Here is an 18,109-nt window from a genome sequence, read left to right on the forward strand (position 1 = left end):
TCCTGACTATTAAAGAACAGGGTAAAAGCAGGTATGTAGAAAAACAGATGGACTGCAGTCAGTAATTGTAGAACTACAAAGTGCTTCTATATGGTAAGTGGAGCTTATACAATGAACAATGAGTGTAGAAACAAGGTGGTTTTAATGTTATGGCTGATCAGTGTATTTCAATGCTGTAGTTTTAAATATTATATATTTCACACAGAATCAGATCAGTGGCTGCCCAATTAATAAGGTACAGCTGATACAAATTGCACATTTAAATAATTAAAAATGAAAAAATAAAGTATTTACACACCCACAATTTACACACAACATATTAACAGAAGTAGAATAAAAGTACAAAGTAGAAAAGAAAAATCTTCCAGTCAGCAAAATTAAAAGTGTCCAAGATGGAACCCTGAGAATCTAGTCATCATCAGTCCATCTGTAAGGGACAAGTTTCCCTGGACTATCATCCCACCACCTTTACTTTATACAAACCTGAAGCATGGACAGTAGAATTTCATTTTATCTATGCATATCAAATACAATGGGGCTGCAAGGTAGTGTGCTCTAATAAATGTAGTGTTACTGGTACTGTGGTACTGTGTCTGTCTATCAATTAAAGGTGTGGCACACTGGGTTGGTGGGCAGCACTGTCGCCTCACATCGAGACACATCGGTCCTGGGTTTCATTCTCAGGTGGAGCGGTCTGGGTCCTTTCTGTGTGGAGTTTGCATGTTCTTCCCATGTCAGTGTGGGTTTCCTTCAGGAGTTTGTGTTTCCTCCAACAGTCGTAGTAGCCTGTAACTGTCTGACCTGTCATAAATGTGACCAAAGGTGTATAACATGACGTTAAAATCCTAATAAATCATTCTATCTATATCTAAATAAATAAATATCTATAAGGGAATTGGGAAACTTTGGGGCTTTTTAATTAGAAAATGCTGTGCCAGTAGCACCACTGAGATTCGAACCCTGTATCTCAGCTACAGTGGGCTAGCATGATGTACCGCTGCACCACTGAGCGCCTCAATAGGAATCAGGTCTGTTCATTTTGCTATTTTGAATTGATTTTTGAATATCATAAATTAACCTCGTTCTAATCTGTATTACTGTATTATTATGCTTTTGCTGTTTTCTATCAAATTTTATATTGAACTTCCAACTTTATGTTCCAGCATGACTGTGCTCCTGTGAGGTCCATAAAGACTTGGTTTGACATGTTTGGTGTGTAGGAAATCCAGTGGCCTGCACAAAGGCCAGATCTAGACCCCATTGGAATCTTGACGAGAGCTGGGATCTCGAATACATCGTATCGAATCTCGGCTCTACCTTGCCGGCTGAGCGGCCACATGAACAACGATCGGCCTGTTGTTCATATGGGCGGGACTAAGCCGGATGGGGTCTCTCTCTCATGACCGGTGCAATTACGACCTCTGCTGGCTGATTGATGGCACCTGCACAGAGATGAGAAAAGAGTGCTCTCAGGGTGTGTCTCTCCGTACACAACGCTGAGCTGCCCTGCACTCGTCAAAGTGTAGGTGATAAGATGCATACGTCATGCTGCCCACGTGTCGGAGGGGGCGTGGGTTAGCTTCGTTCTCCTCAATCAGAGCGGGGATCGGCATTGGTGGAGAGGAAGCGTGATGCAATGGGGCAATTGGACGCACTAAAAAGGGAGAAAATGCATAAAGAAAAATATATATATAAAGAAAAATTAGCATTTGTGATGTGACCAGGTGGCACAGCGGTATATTACGCTAGCACACTTGTGCCAAGATTCTAAACTCCTCGGTTCGAAATTCGGCATTGCCACCGGTCAGCTGGGCATAATTGGCAGTGTCTACAGCAGATACTAATTTGCCACCGTATCTGGGGGGTTGGGGAGACTGTGTGTGTTTGTAGGTGGGTGGGTGGTCTTCATATGCTGTTTAAGGACCCTGATTGGGGGAAGAGACGCCTGTGCAGAATGCTGTGCACATGTCGGAAAAACAGGCATGAGTTGGGTGGCAGAGTTGACAAACCTTAGGGGTACTGGTCTGTGCCCTCAAGGCTCTTGTGGTTGGAAATCTTTTATAATGTTCTTGTGTGTTTAAAAAAAGTACTTGTAGCACTTTTATACAAAAATGTGTTGAACTTCAGGCAAAAGGCCAATGCCAGAATGAGCTGAACTTGTACATTGTAGCTCATGGTTACATACAGTAACTGCACTGCACTGCACATGACCCATGAGCATCAGCTTCTGCATCTCAGTTGGAAACTGAACTAATCGCTGCCGTGTAGTGTACTTGTACAATCCCAGTACAACGTGAGATCAGGCCTGAGTGCATCACTGTAGCACACACATCTCAGTACTGTACTGTTCTCGATGCTCTTCTGACCGGTCTCTGTGCCTTTTCTCTTCACCTTCTTCGTTCTCTTCTTCATCCTGGGAAAGGAGACTCTGTCTGATTTCCATTAACAGGTCTTTACCCTCACTGGGAGGAAGGTTGCCCAAATAGTACTGAGGAGCTAATTCCACCAACCTGTAGAGTAAAACAAAGTTTAGGTTTACTTTGTGAGTATTAGGTACATGAAAGATACTTAGTATGTTATTGTAATCCAAACAAAATAGCAAGCGTCTGAACAGCATTGATTATAATATTGACTGGACCAAAACTGAAGGGATTAATGCATCAATTCTAATCAACCAGCCTCAAGATTAATTCTGACTTAATTCTATTATATTTCATTTGGGGACTCGTGTGTTTATTACTGCCACCAGTATTAAAATAATCTGTAATTTGACCCACACTAGGCCTTCTGTGGGTCTGTACCAGCCAGCCTAGCCATCAGTCCTTTGGCATCAATGAGTCTCAGTGGGTTCCTTACAACGGCTGCCTGTGAGCAACTCGGACTGTTTCATTTTTTTATGCCACCTTGTGTACAACTGTATCAAACACAGAGCCGTATTGTGTACGGAGAGCCACATTACAGTCCATGTGACAAAACTCAAATAAGAAACCTGAATCAGTCCCAGAGGTCGCATATCACAGGGCATAAGGATCACATTATTATGACCACTTTTTACTTCGAAGGCTGTGGCTGTGGAAGGCACTCAGCCGATTTGGGTACGAATCCATCCTTGGAGATGATTGTCTTCCCTGTGGCGGATGGGATCTTCCAGCAGAACAATGCGACACGTCACACAGCTAGAATTGTCCAACACTGGTTGGAAGAGCATGACCAAGACTTCCAAGTACTACCCTGGCCCACTAATTCCCCTGACTTGAACCCAATTGAGCATCTGTGGGACCACCTCGATCATCGTGTTCACTCTATTCTCTAGCAGCTGTGGGATGCACTGCATTCAGCATGGCTCCAGATACCAGTCACTCCCAGCCCGTCTAGCTGCTGTCTGTGCTGCACACGGTGGTTACTCTGGATATCAGCTGGTGGTCGTAATAATGTGACTCGACAGCGTGACTCGACGTTCCACAGTGACCCTGACTAGTGAAATCTAAAATAACAGCATGGATAAGCAGACAGCAGGCAATGATGTGCAGACTCACATGTGAGGGTGGATCTCCGTGGCAGTACGGATGCAGTTGTCATGGGAGATGGTGAAGTCGTGGTACAGGACCCAGCTGGGAGGACTGGGACGTGGCCGGCGACTCAGGTACGAGGAGAAGGGGTGAAGGTGAGCCACATGCCGATGTGTCAAGAGTAAATAATTCCCTGAGCCATCTACATCATGAGCAACCTACAAAAGAAATCAAATGTAATGTTTTATCAAGGTCCCGGCAGGTTCAACACACTTATAAAAGCAATGGGTGCAAGGCAGGAATTTAAACCTTACTAATTGTTTATGTAATTAAATGCATTTAAATGGGATCAATGTTGTCAGAATGATGACCCGTCGTCATAGTAGCACAATTCTGATATAATAACAAATCTAAAGCGTTATCATTTAGGCTTAAGACCAGTTGTAGAATGAACTTTCCTTCAACAAAAGAAGACAAGAAATTCCACCTGTGCTACCTTAAGAAAGAACCCAGAGATGACAGCCCGCTTTATATTCGTAGTGTTGTCCTGGAGGCCGAATGCAGGAGGCGAAACCGGCAACTCGATTCGCTGCATAACCTCCAGCAGCTCCGCTCTGATTGTCACAGCCAATCGTAACGCTGAGGCATTTAGGAAGTTGGTGGTGCACCAGGCTTCATCTTCATTATCTAATGCAGGAAACACACAAAGAAATGTAGAGCATTTTACACTTTGCTTTGCAATTTATACCCATTTGTGTTATGCTTCCTCTCTATTGGTGCCCCCCCCCCACACACACACATTTTTCTAGCAAAAATAATTTATTTATCCTCAAAAACAGCTTCTTTTAGGTCAAGACATCACATTCTTATTATTTTTTTTAAATATTTTGTTTATACATTTTCTCCCGTCCAATTGCCCGATTGCGTCATGCTTCCTCTCCACCAATGCCGATCACTGCTCTGATTGAGGAGAACGAAGCTAACCCACGCCCCCTCCGACACGTGGGCAGCAGCCGTACGCATCTTATCACCTACACTTTTGATGAGTGCAGTGCAGCTCAGCACTGTGTATGGAGAGACACACCCTGACGGCACTCTTTTCCCATCTCTGTGCAGGCGCCATCAATCAGCCAGCAGAGGTCGTAATTGCACCAGTCATGAAAGAGAGAGACCCCATCCGACTTAGTCCCGCCCATATCTGAACAACAGGCCAATCGCTGTTCATGTGGCCGCTCAGCCTTAGCCGGCAGGCAGAGCTGAGATTAGCTACGATGTATTCGAGATCCCAGCTCTGGTTCCAGCGTGTGTTTTTTAAAGCTGCGCCACCTGAGCGGCCACATTCTTATGTTTAATATAATATAAACATATAAATTTGAAAAATACTATATAGTATTATATTAAATAATATTAATTATTATTATTGTTATTGCTGTTACTGTTGTTATTATTATTACTATTATTATTGTAACATTATTGTTATTATTAGTAGTAGTACTCATTTACAGTGACTTAAAACTACCAGTTTGCGCTCTAAGCAGAGCAAACACAATTGGCCATGTTTGAGGGAGGGAAGGTCGGACCGGGTTTCTTCCACATGGAGCTTAGCTATCCATATATGATGTGGCTCTGTAAGGGAACCCTACACTGGCAGGTGATAAGCAGCCACAAATGGGACACGTCAGATGATCAGACCAATGGTGTTCTCCCCATGTCTGTGTGGGTTTCCTCCGGGAGCTCTGGTTTCCTTCCACAGTCCAAAGACATCACATAATCAATGTAATATAATGTAATATAAATATAATCCTAAATCCACATACTTATGCACATACTCATTTATGTTCAATGTAAATAAATATAATCCCAGGACCAGAGTTGCACTGCAGTCTGCTGTGTGGTGATGTCTAGACAGGTTGCATTTATATTGTATAAAGCCAGCATTAATTTTGTAAAGATTCTGTGTAGCCCCTGTTCTGGCTTTACTTACGCTGTAGGTAGGCGTTGAAGATGTTGATAAGGGTGAGATGGTCTCCTTCTGGGTGCATAAGAAGGCGTCTATGAGTTGCAGCTGCTTCCACTTTATTTGGTGGAGGTGTAACAAAGCATGAAGGAGCTGCAGAAACAGATGCAGGTAAAAACCACATTATAAATGATATTCCACATGCTGCTATTAAAAATAATCCAAATAAAATTTAAATAACAGATGCTAAGACGTTGAAATAACAGTTCTGTGTTTGTATGTTTGAGCAGGCGTCCTATTCACCAGTAAGCATGGCAGCAATGGTTAGCAGTTCATTTACACAGTCGAACTCGCAGGCCGCGATGAGAGCTTTGGCCAGCGGCGGTTCTAGAGGGAGCTCGGACATGATGATTCCCACTTCGGACAGATTGCCGTCATCGTCCAGAGCCGCCAGGTAATCCAGGTCCTCAAGAGCCTGCATCAGTGCTTCTGGAGCTATAACACAGGGCATTAAACATAGAGGGCAATAAGTGTAACGTAATTTTGTATTTACATTTACATTTACATTTTCAACATTTAGCAGACGATTTATCCAAAGTGACTTACAATTATCAATGAACATGATTTTCAGCAATTAAGGGCCTTGCTCAGGGGCCCAACAGTGGCGATAAAGGCTTGTACCATTTATGTTTACATTATATTGCTTGATTAGTGACCAGCAAAACAAGTAAGACACTCTTTTAGACAATATACTGTCTGCTGTGTATAAATGGATTTTTAGCTAAATGTAATCACGACGCATTGCCTTACCTGGCCGGTCTAGGAACTTGCACTGGCCCATGTCTGCTATGTCCAGTCTTTTAAGAAGCAGGACCAGGTGGCTCAGGTTGGCCTCAGCTACTCCAGGACAGCGAGCTTCAGGCATTCCCTCATCATACAGGTATTTGTTGTACAACCGAAAACAAACTCCTGAAACAGAGAGTAAATCGTAAATAAGTCTGTGGGTCTTGAGCTCTCCACTATGATTTGTCTACGCACATGATGAAAAAATGAGCTGAATTTTAGTGTTACTTTTGGTTTTAATTGAAATGGGTTAGTGTCTGTGAAGGATGATCACTGCTACCTGCTGTATGTGCAACATGTGTGCCATTCTTTTTCATTCTTATCAGCTGCTTTATCCTTGTCCGGGTAGTGAAAGGTCCGTATTCACCAGGATTCACAGTGCATACCCAGGACAGTGTCACAAGGCTTTTGCCACCTCCCTTTAGACATAGCTAATCTTGTCTGTGTAGACGTCAGGCCAATGGATAGTAGCGCTCAGATTCGAATCAAGAGGTCAGTAGTGGTGTAAAACAGCAGTAAAACACGCTAACACACCAGAGCTGACATCTCAAACTCGTCGGTTCAAATCTCAGCTCTGCTACCGGCAGGCTGGGTGTCTACTCGAACAACGATTGGCTCATTTGCAGAGAAGGTGCAGAGGGGAATTTCTCATAACTGATGCAACTGCGACCTCTGCTTGTTGATTGATGGCACCTGCACAGGGAGGAGGGATAACGCTGATCAGGGTGTTGTTCTCCATACACAAAGCTGATCCACATATGAACTCGTCTCGTGCAGGTGAAAACATGCAGTCTGCTACTGCACACGTGTCGGAGGGGGAGTGTGTCAGTCTCAGCTCTCCTCAACCAGGAGTGGAGGTCAACATCAGTAGAGAGAAAGTGTAATGCAATCAGGTAATTGGTTCCGACTAGATTGGGAGGAAAATTGGGAAAAGTGGTGGGTCAGCGCAGTAGACCGCTGCGCCACCCAAGTACCAATTAATTACATATAGGCCAGAAGGTCCACAATGAACATGTATGCCCCTTTTCCACTGCATGATACCCTACAGTACAATAACAGAACTATCTAAAGTGCTACTGTACACAAGACTGTAATGGCATTTTGCACGAGAAGCCAGAGCACCAGGTGGTGGAAAGTGAACTTTAGGCCATCCCACCAAACTGGATGACCAAGCCAAAAGGATATTGATCATGGAAGCAACCAAGAGGCAACTTGTAACATTTGTAGGTCTGTGCAGTTGGCAACTATCTTACAAGATTTACACAGAACCAGAAAACCAGAAAAAAAAATGTATGGTCCGTGTTGGGCTTGACCAGCCTGACTCCTAGTTTTACTGTGTTCTGGCCCACAAGTCCCAGTGCATCTACACTGGCTTGTAAGCAATCCAACAAAGAGTAGAAATGCGTTGTGAAAAATCCTTACCTGGCAACTTGCTGTTCACTCTTTCAGATCGTGCATCTGCCTGGTGTTTGCTGATCGGCCTCTGAACCTGAGAGTCGGCTCGGATTTGTGGATTGTATACCTGGAGATTATAATAGGAAAAGAATTATAACAGTAAGTTTGCACATTGCATGATCAACTGTCATTACATGTATGTATTACAGTTGAATAACTATTTTTACCGCGTTTACACCTGGCCAGTTCATCCTGACCAGTATCTGCACTGCGTTCTGGTATTTACATGCATTAAATGTTTGTTAAGAATGATTAAAATTCTATTGCCATGTCTTGCACAACATGCAAATTATTATTATTTTTTCTATTTATTTATGTAAATAATGTATTTATGTATTTTTCTCCCATGCTCTCAGGGCACCAGGGGGCAGGGCTGCTCTGAGGGCACCCAAAGGAAGGGCTGCTCTCAGGGCACCCAAAAGCAGGGCTGCTCTGAGGGCACTGCTGGGGATCCCCGATTGCGATCGAGGAGGGTACATTGCTGCTCACGTGCCCTCCAATGCGGACCCCTTCTTTACAGCTTCCGCACAGGCGTCTCGGTTGTCTAACCAGGGTCCTGTTGGTTCAAACAGCGTTTCTAGACCCCATGGTGGCCAATTTCTGTCTGCTGCAGGGACTGCCAATTGTGCCTGCTAGATAGCGCCCAACCGAACAGTAGCAGAGCTGAGATTCGAACCGGGGTGTTCAGAATCTCGGCGCTGGTGTGCTAGTGGAATATCCGTGGTGCCATTTGGGCTCCACTTTTTAAAAAATATATATTATTATTGAGTCATCAATAGGAAATGACTTTCTCTTCAATTGCAGTGATAAATTACCAGTCAAAAAAATTCTGTGTAAACAGAGACCTCTGTTGGTCGGGGGGCACAGTGCTCTAACGTGGAAGTGCTTGAACTTGTAAGTTCAAATTTCAGCAAAGCCAGTGACCTGGCCAGGCATCCACACAAGTTTGAGGGCGGGAATGTCAGACAGGGCCTCTTCCACGTGGAGCTTAGCGCTGCACTCAGTTTGTTATATGGATCTGTGTGGGAACCTACACTGGCAGGTGATAAGCAGACACAGATTGCATGGGGCGTGTGGTGATTCGGCTCTCCTTGATCAGGAGGGGGGAGAAATCCATGAAAAATTAACCATCTTTTATTAAAAAAGCATTTCCCTATTGTTGATAAACTCACAGTTTTGAGTTCCAGACCAGTGTCAACGACATAACGAATGTTGGGCAGTGAAAAGGAGGCCTCTCCTAGAGCATCCGTAAGGATGACCCTGCGCCTCAAACTTGACTCGGGCTTCTCCTCTTCATTTGTTTCCGATTGGCTCTGGTCTCCGTCCGCACTGTACAGGTGCTGTGCTGCTCCGCCGAGGCCAGAGTGTAGCAGCAGCACCCGCAATGCTCCTAGCTGAGGGCTCAGAGCCACACACTCCGTCTCCAGCAGGGCCGCACACTCGCCGATTTCCTGTAACAAACACAGAGTGGAGATATTTATAGAAAGAATTCTCTGTAATTACTGTAATCAAATTAAACATCAGCATAAATTTCAAAAACTGTGTAATATAGCAAGGATTACTTTCAGTATATACTGTAGTATGATCCATACTGTACAACCATTAGTAAGTCTATCATTTGTTCCTCTTACCTACATTTACATTTAGCAGACGCCTTTATCTTTATTCAAAGCGACTTACAGTACAGTTACAGTATACAGTCTGAGCAATTGAAGGTTAAGGGCCTTGCTCAAGGGCCCAACAGCAGCAACCTGGCAGTAATCTTCTGATTACTAGTCCAGTACCCTAACCACTAGGCTACGGCTTTCCCTAGCCTTACCTTACCTACCTGCTTTATTCTGATCAGGGTAGGGGAGTCTACCTGAAACACTGGATACAGGGAGGGGATACACTCCTACTCATATCTAGGTGCTATTTAGAGCAGTGGTCCCCAACCACCGGTCGATGGGCTATTTATTACCAGGCCGCACAGAAAGAATAAGTAATTAGAGGTCGTTAGAAAAGCTTCTATTTCAGGTGTTGTCTTATTGTCACCCCTAGGTGGAAGTAGCGTTTCGTTGCAGCGAAAAAAGCTCATTTTACACAGTTTGTGAGGGCGGCACGGTGGCTAAGTGGGTAGCACTGTCGCCTCACAGCAAGAAGGTCCTGGGTTCGATCCTTAGGTGTGGCGGTCCGGGTCCTTTCTGTGTGGAGTTTGCATGTTCTCCCCGTGTCCGTGTGGGTTTCCTCCGGGTGCTCCGGTTTCCTCACACAGTCCAAAGACATGCAAGTGAGGTGAATTGGAGACACTAAATTGTCCATGACTGTGTTTGATATAACCTTGTGAACTGATGAATCTTGTGTAATGAGTAACTACCGTTCCTGTCATGAATGTAACAAGTGTAAAACATGACGTTATAATCCTAATAAACAAAAAAAAAAAAAACACAGTTTGTGAGCAATATTATTAAACCCACCCTTCCCCGCCGGTCTGTGAAATTATATCTTATATGAAACCTGTCCGTGGTGCAAAAGGTTGGGAAACGCTGATTTAGAGAAGCCAATTTACCAACAGCTTCACTTTAGTATGGTAACCCATACAGACACAAGGAGAGCATGTCAAACCTCTCACAATCACATTTTTCCTAATTTAGTTGCTAAACGAGGCTCCTTTATCAAAACCAAATCTGCTACTAGCCTAAAAGAGCGAGGACCAACGAGTGCTTCCTGTCTGCCTAGGCCTGTCCCAATTATTTTTGCACTGCTTTAGCACTGGGAGTTCTTGTTATTGGCAGGATGATAAAGCATGTCATGCTGTTATAATATTGACAAAAAAGGTGGAGACGTACACACTAACATGAGAAAGTCACATTGGTGTGACATTGTTATTTTAGGAGAAAGCTTTGTACAGTTGTGTTGGTTTATAAGGATAAGGATGGTTTATCATTTGCTAGATCTTTAATTTTATGAAACAGGATTACATGTAGGACTAAACATGCGTCAACTTAAATATTTGATAATATAGTCGATGCATCACTTTTAAAACTATGCTTATATAAATTATCCTTTTCAAATTCTACAACGTTTCCGTTCATAATATTTCCCTCAACACTACTTGCTGCGTGCATGACCCAAGTCGAATTTGGTGCAGTCACTGGTTGCCGGCATTAAGCGCAGTCTTACAACGCAGATAACGGATTTATGTTCCCTACATAGTGCACTAGATAGTACTGTATTTTAGATATGAATTTGTTCCCTACACAGTGCACTAGATTGTATATCAGATCACGGATTTATGTTCCCTACATAGTGACTAGATAGTGTATTAGATAACGCATTCATGTTCACTACATAGTGCACTACAAAGTATAACTAGATGATGATTTGTGTTCCTTACATAGTAATACACATTCCTTAGATAGTGTATTACATAATTAATTATGTTCCCTACTTACTGCACTAGACAGTATATTAGACAATTGATTTATGTTCCCTACACAGTGCGCTAGATTGTATATCAGATAACATATTTAATACGCGTGCGTGTGTGAGTGTGTGTGTGTCGCTCTTGGCCGCTCGTTCTAGATTCCGGGAGATTTTATCTGACTTGCGGGCATCAGGGAGCCGCTATGTAAATGCGGGAGACTCCCGGAACTTCAGGGAGACTTGGGATGTCTGGGAATGCCATAAAAACATGCTGCACTTTGTTTAATATGGAGCACTTGAGAATTTAATAATGTGGACATAAACCCTGCATACATTTAGTTTTGTGCCATATTATTATGCCACACAGTTTGTTGTTAATATAAAAGAAGCTTAAATTAGATTATGAATTAAATTTTTTGAAGAAAAATTAATCGTTAGATTAGTCGTTAGTGGCAGCCCTAATTACATGACACCTTACACCCTTACAGCTGCGAGAAAAAATGTCTGACAAGAATCTAATCACCTATCTAATCACCAATCATGTGGGCAACTTGTGGGAAACACAATAAAATTCTCAATACACCTGGGACCTTCTAGATTTTTATTTTATCTATGCGTTAAATGATTTGATTATTACAAGTACTGAACACAATTCAGGCCTAATTATTGAATAACAAGCAAGTATTGCTTTTGGTCAAAGCTAACAACACACTCACAGGTATACAATGTAATAAAGCTACTACAACACGAGCTAGGTCACAGGGCAGAGAAATGGGAAGTTAATTATTTTACTCACAGTAACAAACAGATTCACTTACCTGCATGTGGGAAAATCACCTATCAATAAAGCAGATATTGAATGAATGAAGGCAGCTCTAACTTGATCTCACAGTGGAACCTCGATTTAACGGACCTTCATGTAACGGATTTCAGATTTAACAGACAAAATCTGGAAAACTGAATGTTCGGTACCAAGAAGCGTACCAAGTAGTACCCACACACGTCTCTGTTTACATGAGTGACAGGCTTTATTTTGTCAAGAGGCTCGCTTTGTTCTCGCCTTTTTCTCTGTGTTTTATTTATTTACATGTTTGACATTACATATTTACATACAGTGGGGTCAAAAAGTATTTAGTCAGCCACTGATTGTGCAAGTTTTCCTACTTAGAAAGATGAGAGGTCTGTAATTTTCATCATAGGTACACTTCAACTATGAGAGACAAAATGAGAAAAAAAAATCCAGGAAATCACATTGTAGGATTTGGTCAATAACAAACAAGCAAGATTTCTGGCTCTCACAGACCTGTAACTTCTTCATTAAGAAGCTCTTCTGTCTTCCACTCGTTACCTGTATTAATGGCACCTGTTTGACCTCGTTATCTGTATAAAAGACACCTGTCCACAGCCTCAAACAGTCAGACTCCAAACTCAACCATGGCCAAGACCAAAGAGCTGTCGAAGGACACCAGGAAGAAAATTGTAGACCTGCACCAGGCTGGGAAGAGTGAATCTACAATAGGCAAGCAGGTTGGTGTGAATAAATCAAATGTGGGAGCAATTGTAAGAAAATGGAAGACATACAAGACCAGTGATAATCTCCCTTGGGGTCAAGATCTCATCCCGTGGGGTCAAAATGATCATGAGAACGGTGAGCAAAAATCCCAGGGACCTGATGAATGACCTGCAGAGAGCTGGGACCAAAGTACCAAGGCTACCATCAGTAACACACTACGCCGAGAGGGACTCAAATCCTGCAGTGCCAGGCGTGTCCCCCTGCTTAAGCCAGTACATGTCCAGGCCCGTCTGAAGTTTGCCAGAGAGCATATGGATGATCCAGAAGAGGATTGGGAGAATATCATGTGGTCAGATGAAACCAAAATGGAACTTTTTGGTAAAAACTCAACTCGTCGTGTTTGGAGGAAGAAGAATGCTGAGTAAACACCATACCTACTGTGAAGCATGGGGGTGGAAACATCATGCTTTGGGGCTGTTTTTCTGCAAAGGGGACAGGACGACTGATCCGTGTTAAGGGAAGAATGAACGGGGCCATGTATCGTGAGATTTTAAGCCAAAACCTCCTTCCATCAGTGAGAGCATTGAAGATGGAACGTGGCTGGGTCTTCCAGCATGACAATGATCCCAAACACACCGCTCGGGCAACGAAGGAGTGGCTCCGTAAAAAGCATTTCAAGGTCCTGGAGTGGCCTAGCCAGTCTCCAGACCTCAACCCCATAGAAAATTTGTGGAGTCCGTGTTGCCCAGCGACAGCCCCAAAACATCACTGCTCTAGAGGAGATCTGCATGGAGGAATGGGCCAAAATACCAGCTACAGTGTGTGCAAACCTGGTGAAGACTTACAGGAAACGTTTGACCTCTGTCATTGCCAACAAAGGTTATGTTACAAAGTATTGAGTTGAACTTTTGTTATTGACCAAATACTTATTTTCCACCATAATTTACAAATAAATTCTTTAAAAATCCTACAATGTGATTTCCTGGAATTTTTTTTCTCATTTTGTCTCTCATAGTGGAAGTGTAGCTATGATGAAAATTACAGACTTCTCTCATCTTTCTAAGTAGGAGAACTTGCACAATCAGTGGCTGACTAAATACTTTTTGGCCCCACTGTATCTATTTACGTTTGTTTTACTGTGTAATATATGTGCATGTTTAGCACTTTTGTGGACCTTAGTGCTGTGTTTTTTTATATTTTCGCACCCCCTGGAAAAAACCTTGCTGTTTCGGACACTCACATTTAACGGACCGGTGCACCCCCTGTTAGTCCGTTAAATCGAGGTTCCTCAGCACCTTTAAAACTGAGCTAACAGATATAAGCAAATATCTAAAAATATCCATTAATCACATTCTTTGTTATATGACTTGACTGTATGTGTGTACCTGTGCACTGGGAAGGAAGACCAGTATATCCCCTTCCTCTCCTCGCCGGTGGAGATCGAGCACGATGTGGCACGCTCCTGCAGCGAGTTCTCGTCCAGCTGGCGGGTCTCGATACAGCGTCTCCGTTACGGTCCGGTCAGGTGCGGGGGGGATCTTAAGGTGAGGTACTCCGTCCCCCAGAAAGCTTGCGATGGTAGCGGCAACGGGGGGTGTTGAGAGGACCACCACGCGCAGCTCTGAACGCTGCCGGCACACGTCACGGAGCAGACCCAGAAGGACGTCGCTGGCCACGGTGCGTTCCTGGGCCTCGTCAACTACCAGCACGCCGTAGCGTCGCAGCAGTGGGTCTGACATCATCTCTTCCAGCAGGAGTGCGTCCGTCACGAACCTGTGGGATCAGGTTATTATTCAGCTTTTAAAAGCACCCCAAAGACCCCTAGATGCTTTTAGGCAATAAGGACCAGTGGCAACCTGGCATTGGTGGGGCTTGGACCAGTGACCTTCTGATTACCAGCCCAGTATTTTAACATAGGAACACGAGTGGTTCAAAATGATTTTTTTCTGTATGCCCAGGTGGCATAGCGGGATATTTCACTAGCACACCAGCACTGAGATTCTAAACTCCCCGGTTCGAGTCTCAGCCCTCTTACTGGTCAGCTGGGCGCCCCCTAGTCTGCTGGGTGGCAAAAGACCGGACTAATAAGTGGGTGGGGTCTTTAAACGCTGTGCAAGTTCTACAATTACTGACTGTAGTCCATCTGTTTCTCTACATACTTTTGTAGCCCCCTTTCACCCTGTTCTTCAATGGTCAGGACCCCCACAGGACCACCACAGAGCAGGTATTATTTAGGTGGTGGATCATTCTCAGCACTGCAGTGATACTGACATGGTGGTGGTGTGTTAGTGTGTGTTGTGCTGGTATGAGTGGATCAGACACAGCAGCGCTGATGGAGTTTTTAAACACCTCACTGTCACTGCTAGACTGAGAATAGTCCAACAACCAAAAATACCCAGCCAACAGCGCCCTGTAGGCAGCGTCCTGTGACCACTGATGACGGTCTAGAAGATGACCGACTCAAACAGCAGCAATAGATGAGCGACCGTCTCTGACTTTACATCTACAAGGTGGACCAATTAGGTAGGAGTGTCTAATAGAGAGGACAGTGAGTGGACACGGTATTTAAAAACTCCACCAGCACAACACACACTAACACACCACTACCATGTCAGTGTCACTGCAGTGCTGAGAATGATTCACCACCTAAATAATCTCGCTGATCAAAATGGACAGTGAGTGTAGAAACAAGGAGGTGGTCATAATGTTATGCCTCATCATTGTATATGTGTGTGTTTCCCAACTAACCGTAGTAAAGTGTCTGGCGTGCAGCCGTCATCGTGAGGAACCCTGTAGCCGACCTCTATCCCCAGACTCAGGTCCATCTCATCAGCCACACGGATCGCCAGACTACAAGCTGCTGCTAGGTGTGGTTGGCAGGAGCAAACGAAGCCTTCGGTAAACTGCAGAGAGAGGGCGTATTCCACGCACCACTGAGGCACCTACACACGGTTCAGAAAAGAGTAAGTGCATATGTAGAAAATAATACATCATGTGACCTGGGACAGTGCCAGAATCTATGCCAGATCAAACCTACAGCACAGATTCCAAATTAAATACAACAAAAAGTACATAAATAAGCTATTATTTGCTCTTCTGGTTGACTTACAGCAGAAAAAACACTAGTAACACTAGTAATCACCATTTACTAAAACACCCCTGAACCATAACAGACCTTTGGTGAAAATCAAAGTGTTCGCTTTTCTCCCTTTATGGTTTTGAGATCACTTCAAAAGGTGGTTCAAGTGGCGCAGAGGTAAAACACGCAGGCACACCAGAGCTGACATCTCGAATTTGTTGGTTCGAATCTCAGCTCTGCTACCGGCAGGCTGGGCGCCTACAAGACTGATGCATATACCATCTCTGCTGGCTTACTGATGCCGCCTGAACAGAGGCGGGGGATAATGTGGATCAGGGTGTGTGTCTCCATACGCAAAGCTGATTCACATATTACCTCGCCTCATGGTGAAACGATGCAGTCGGCTAGTGTGTTAGTCACGGCTCTCCTCAGTCAGGGGTAGGGATGTCCCGATCAAGTTTTTTTGTTCCCGATCCGATCTTTAATTTTGATCCCGATCCGATACCAAGTCTCAAACCGATACTTGTATTTTCTAGATATTGTCTAGATAAGAACTAGATAATACTGTTCACACAGTGCACACTTCAAGTACATTACAGTTATTCAAATTAATCCAATGTACATGTTTAACAACTGAATAGCTCTGCAGTGCTGTAGGAAAAAAATTGCCTGCATCCAAGCTATTGCTTAATGTTCTTTTATTTTTACAAAAAAAAAGTAAACAAACTTAGTGCAGCATTGTAGTAGTAAAACTAGAACACTGAAAATAAAGTGAAGATTCTTTTTGAGGAAAATCAGCATCTCTGCCGTGTTAGTGGACAGCCGGTTCCTCTTCTCTTTATATAATAATAAACTCGCTGTATTTGGCTGAGTGTTTATTTTTTAGGTGCCGTATCAAATCGGTAGTAATTGTAGATCGTTTGGTTAAATGATATATGGTTTGTTTCTTATGAGCCACCGTACTTGTATGCATGTTGTAACTGTAACAGACTTTTCTGTGGTTGTATTGTGACAATGGTTTGATGGACGTTTCTACGCGAAGTGAGAGTGTTTTGACCCTTTGGGGCTTCCATAGTGCATGGAATAGCGTGCTTGGCTAACGCGATGACTCTAGCTGTCCGCTATTCGGTACCGTAACAGAAGAAGTTAATAAAGTGTTAAATGCTCCCGACAATTTGTGAATATACCGTGTATTTATTTCTTTATTAAGCAAGTGCATCACTACGACGCTCGGTTACATAACTAAGCCAATCAGAGTGCTTGATACTGAGATGTCGTTCAGTCTTGTAACGAGTAAACTCGTAAAAGCTGTATGTTATGGTCCTGAAGTTTTCATACTCGGATTAAAAGTTATTGTTTTGTAAACCGGAGTGATCCTTGACTCACACACCATATAAACAGTAAAATTCTACAGTAATGAACGCAGCTCTGCTCCTACCGCCTCGTGAAACGCTCGCATTGCAGACATTACACTTCACTGTTGGACTCGTTTCACTTTCCAATTTAAAGTATTTCCACACAGCGGACATGCTGACGTAAAACAAAGGATCGGGATTGGGATCGGCCTTAGTAAAGCCGATACCGATCAGTTAAAAAAATGCCTTGATCGGCCCCGATTCCGATAACTGAGATCGGATCGGGACATCCCTTGTCAGGGGTAGAGGTCAGCATCAGTAGTGTCGTGTTGCATCATTGGAAAGTCATGTAGTGTGAACTTGGCATTAGTCACTGAGTAAGAGCGTCTGCTAAATTGTAAATGTAATGAAAAGGGGGCTTGAAATGAACTGACCAAGTGATGATCTCTACACTAAACCTAAAATCACATGGGACCGCTTTTTCAAATATTAGAAACCCTCTTACTTGTGTGCTTTTGCCCGTGCCCCCTTCTCCACTTAGCACCACCATGCTGTGAGTCTCCAGGAGCTCCAGCAGGCTGTATTTCAGGCCCCAGATGGGAAGCTTCCGTCGTTCCTCCAGCAGGGCGTAGTAGCGAGATGAGAAGGGCAAACTATCATACGGGTTCACTTCCAGGTCAGCCAGCTCACCCTCTTCACCCTCTTTTATGTCGTCCAGGTCCCCAGACAGCAGCGAGGACATGGAGAGGCTGTCCAACGCTGGGATGTCTGCGGAGGACGTCATGGCAACGAAGGACAGGGGTCCCAGGACACCCGAGGAAGTCAGGAATTTAGGATAACCTGTAGAATAGAGAAGAAGATTGAAATTTAGACAAGTGTACAGTGTATCACAAAAGTGAGTACACCCCTCACATTTCTACAAATATTTCATTATATCTTTTCATGGGACAACACTATAGACATGAAACTTGGATATAACTTAGAGTAGTCAGT

The 18,109-nt window shown here is 43.7% G+C and overlaps 1 protein-coding gene across 1 annotated transcript; it reads right to left on the bottom strand.

The window, feature by feature from the left end:
• Positions 1–123: 123 nt before the first annotated feature.
• Positions 124–17,907, bottom strand: dqx1 (DEAQ box RNA-dependent ATPase 1). Its single transcript, XM_062989139.1, has 11 exons — positions 17,622–17,907; positions 15,431–15,624; positions 14,068–14,455; positions 8,937–9,215; positions 7,732–7,831; positions 6,277–6,435; positions 5,770–5,961; positions 5,494–5,619; positions 4,006–4,196; positions 3,537–3,727; positions 124–2,510 (listed from the first exon to the last, which is right to left on the bottom strand). The coding sequence occupies exons 1-11, from the start codon at positions 17,898–17,900 to the stop codon at positions 2,315–2,317; spliced, it is 2,295 nt and encodes a 764-aa protein (XP_062845209.1). The 5' UTR covers positions 17,901–17,907; the 3' UTR covers positions 124–2,314.
• Between the last annotated feature and the right edge of the window lie 202 nt (positions 17,908–18,109).

This window comes from Trichomycterus rosablanca, chromosome 26, assembly GCF_030014385.1.
Source record: "Trichomycterus rosablanca isolate fTriRos1 chromosome 26, fTriRos1.hap1, whole genome shotgun sequence".
NCBI classification, from domain to species: domain Eukaryota; kingdom Metazoa; phylum Chordata; class Actinopteri; order Siluriformes; family Trichomycteridae; genus Trichomycterus; species Trichomycterus rosablanca.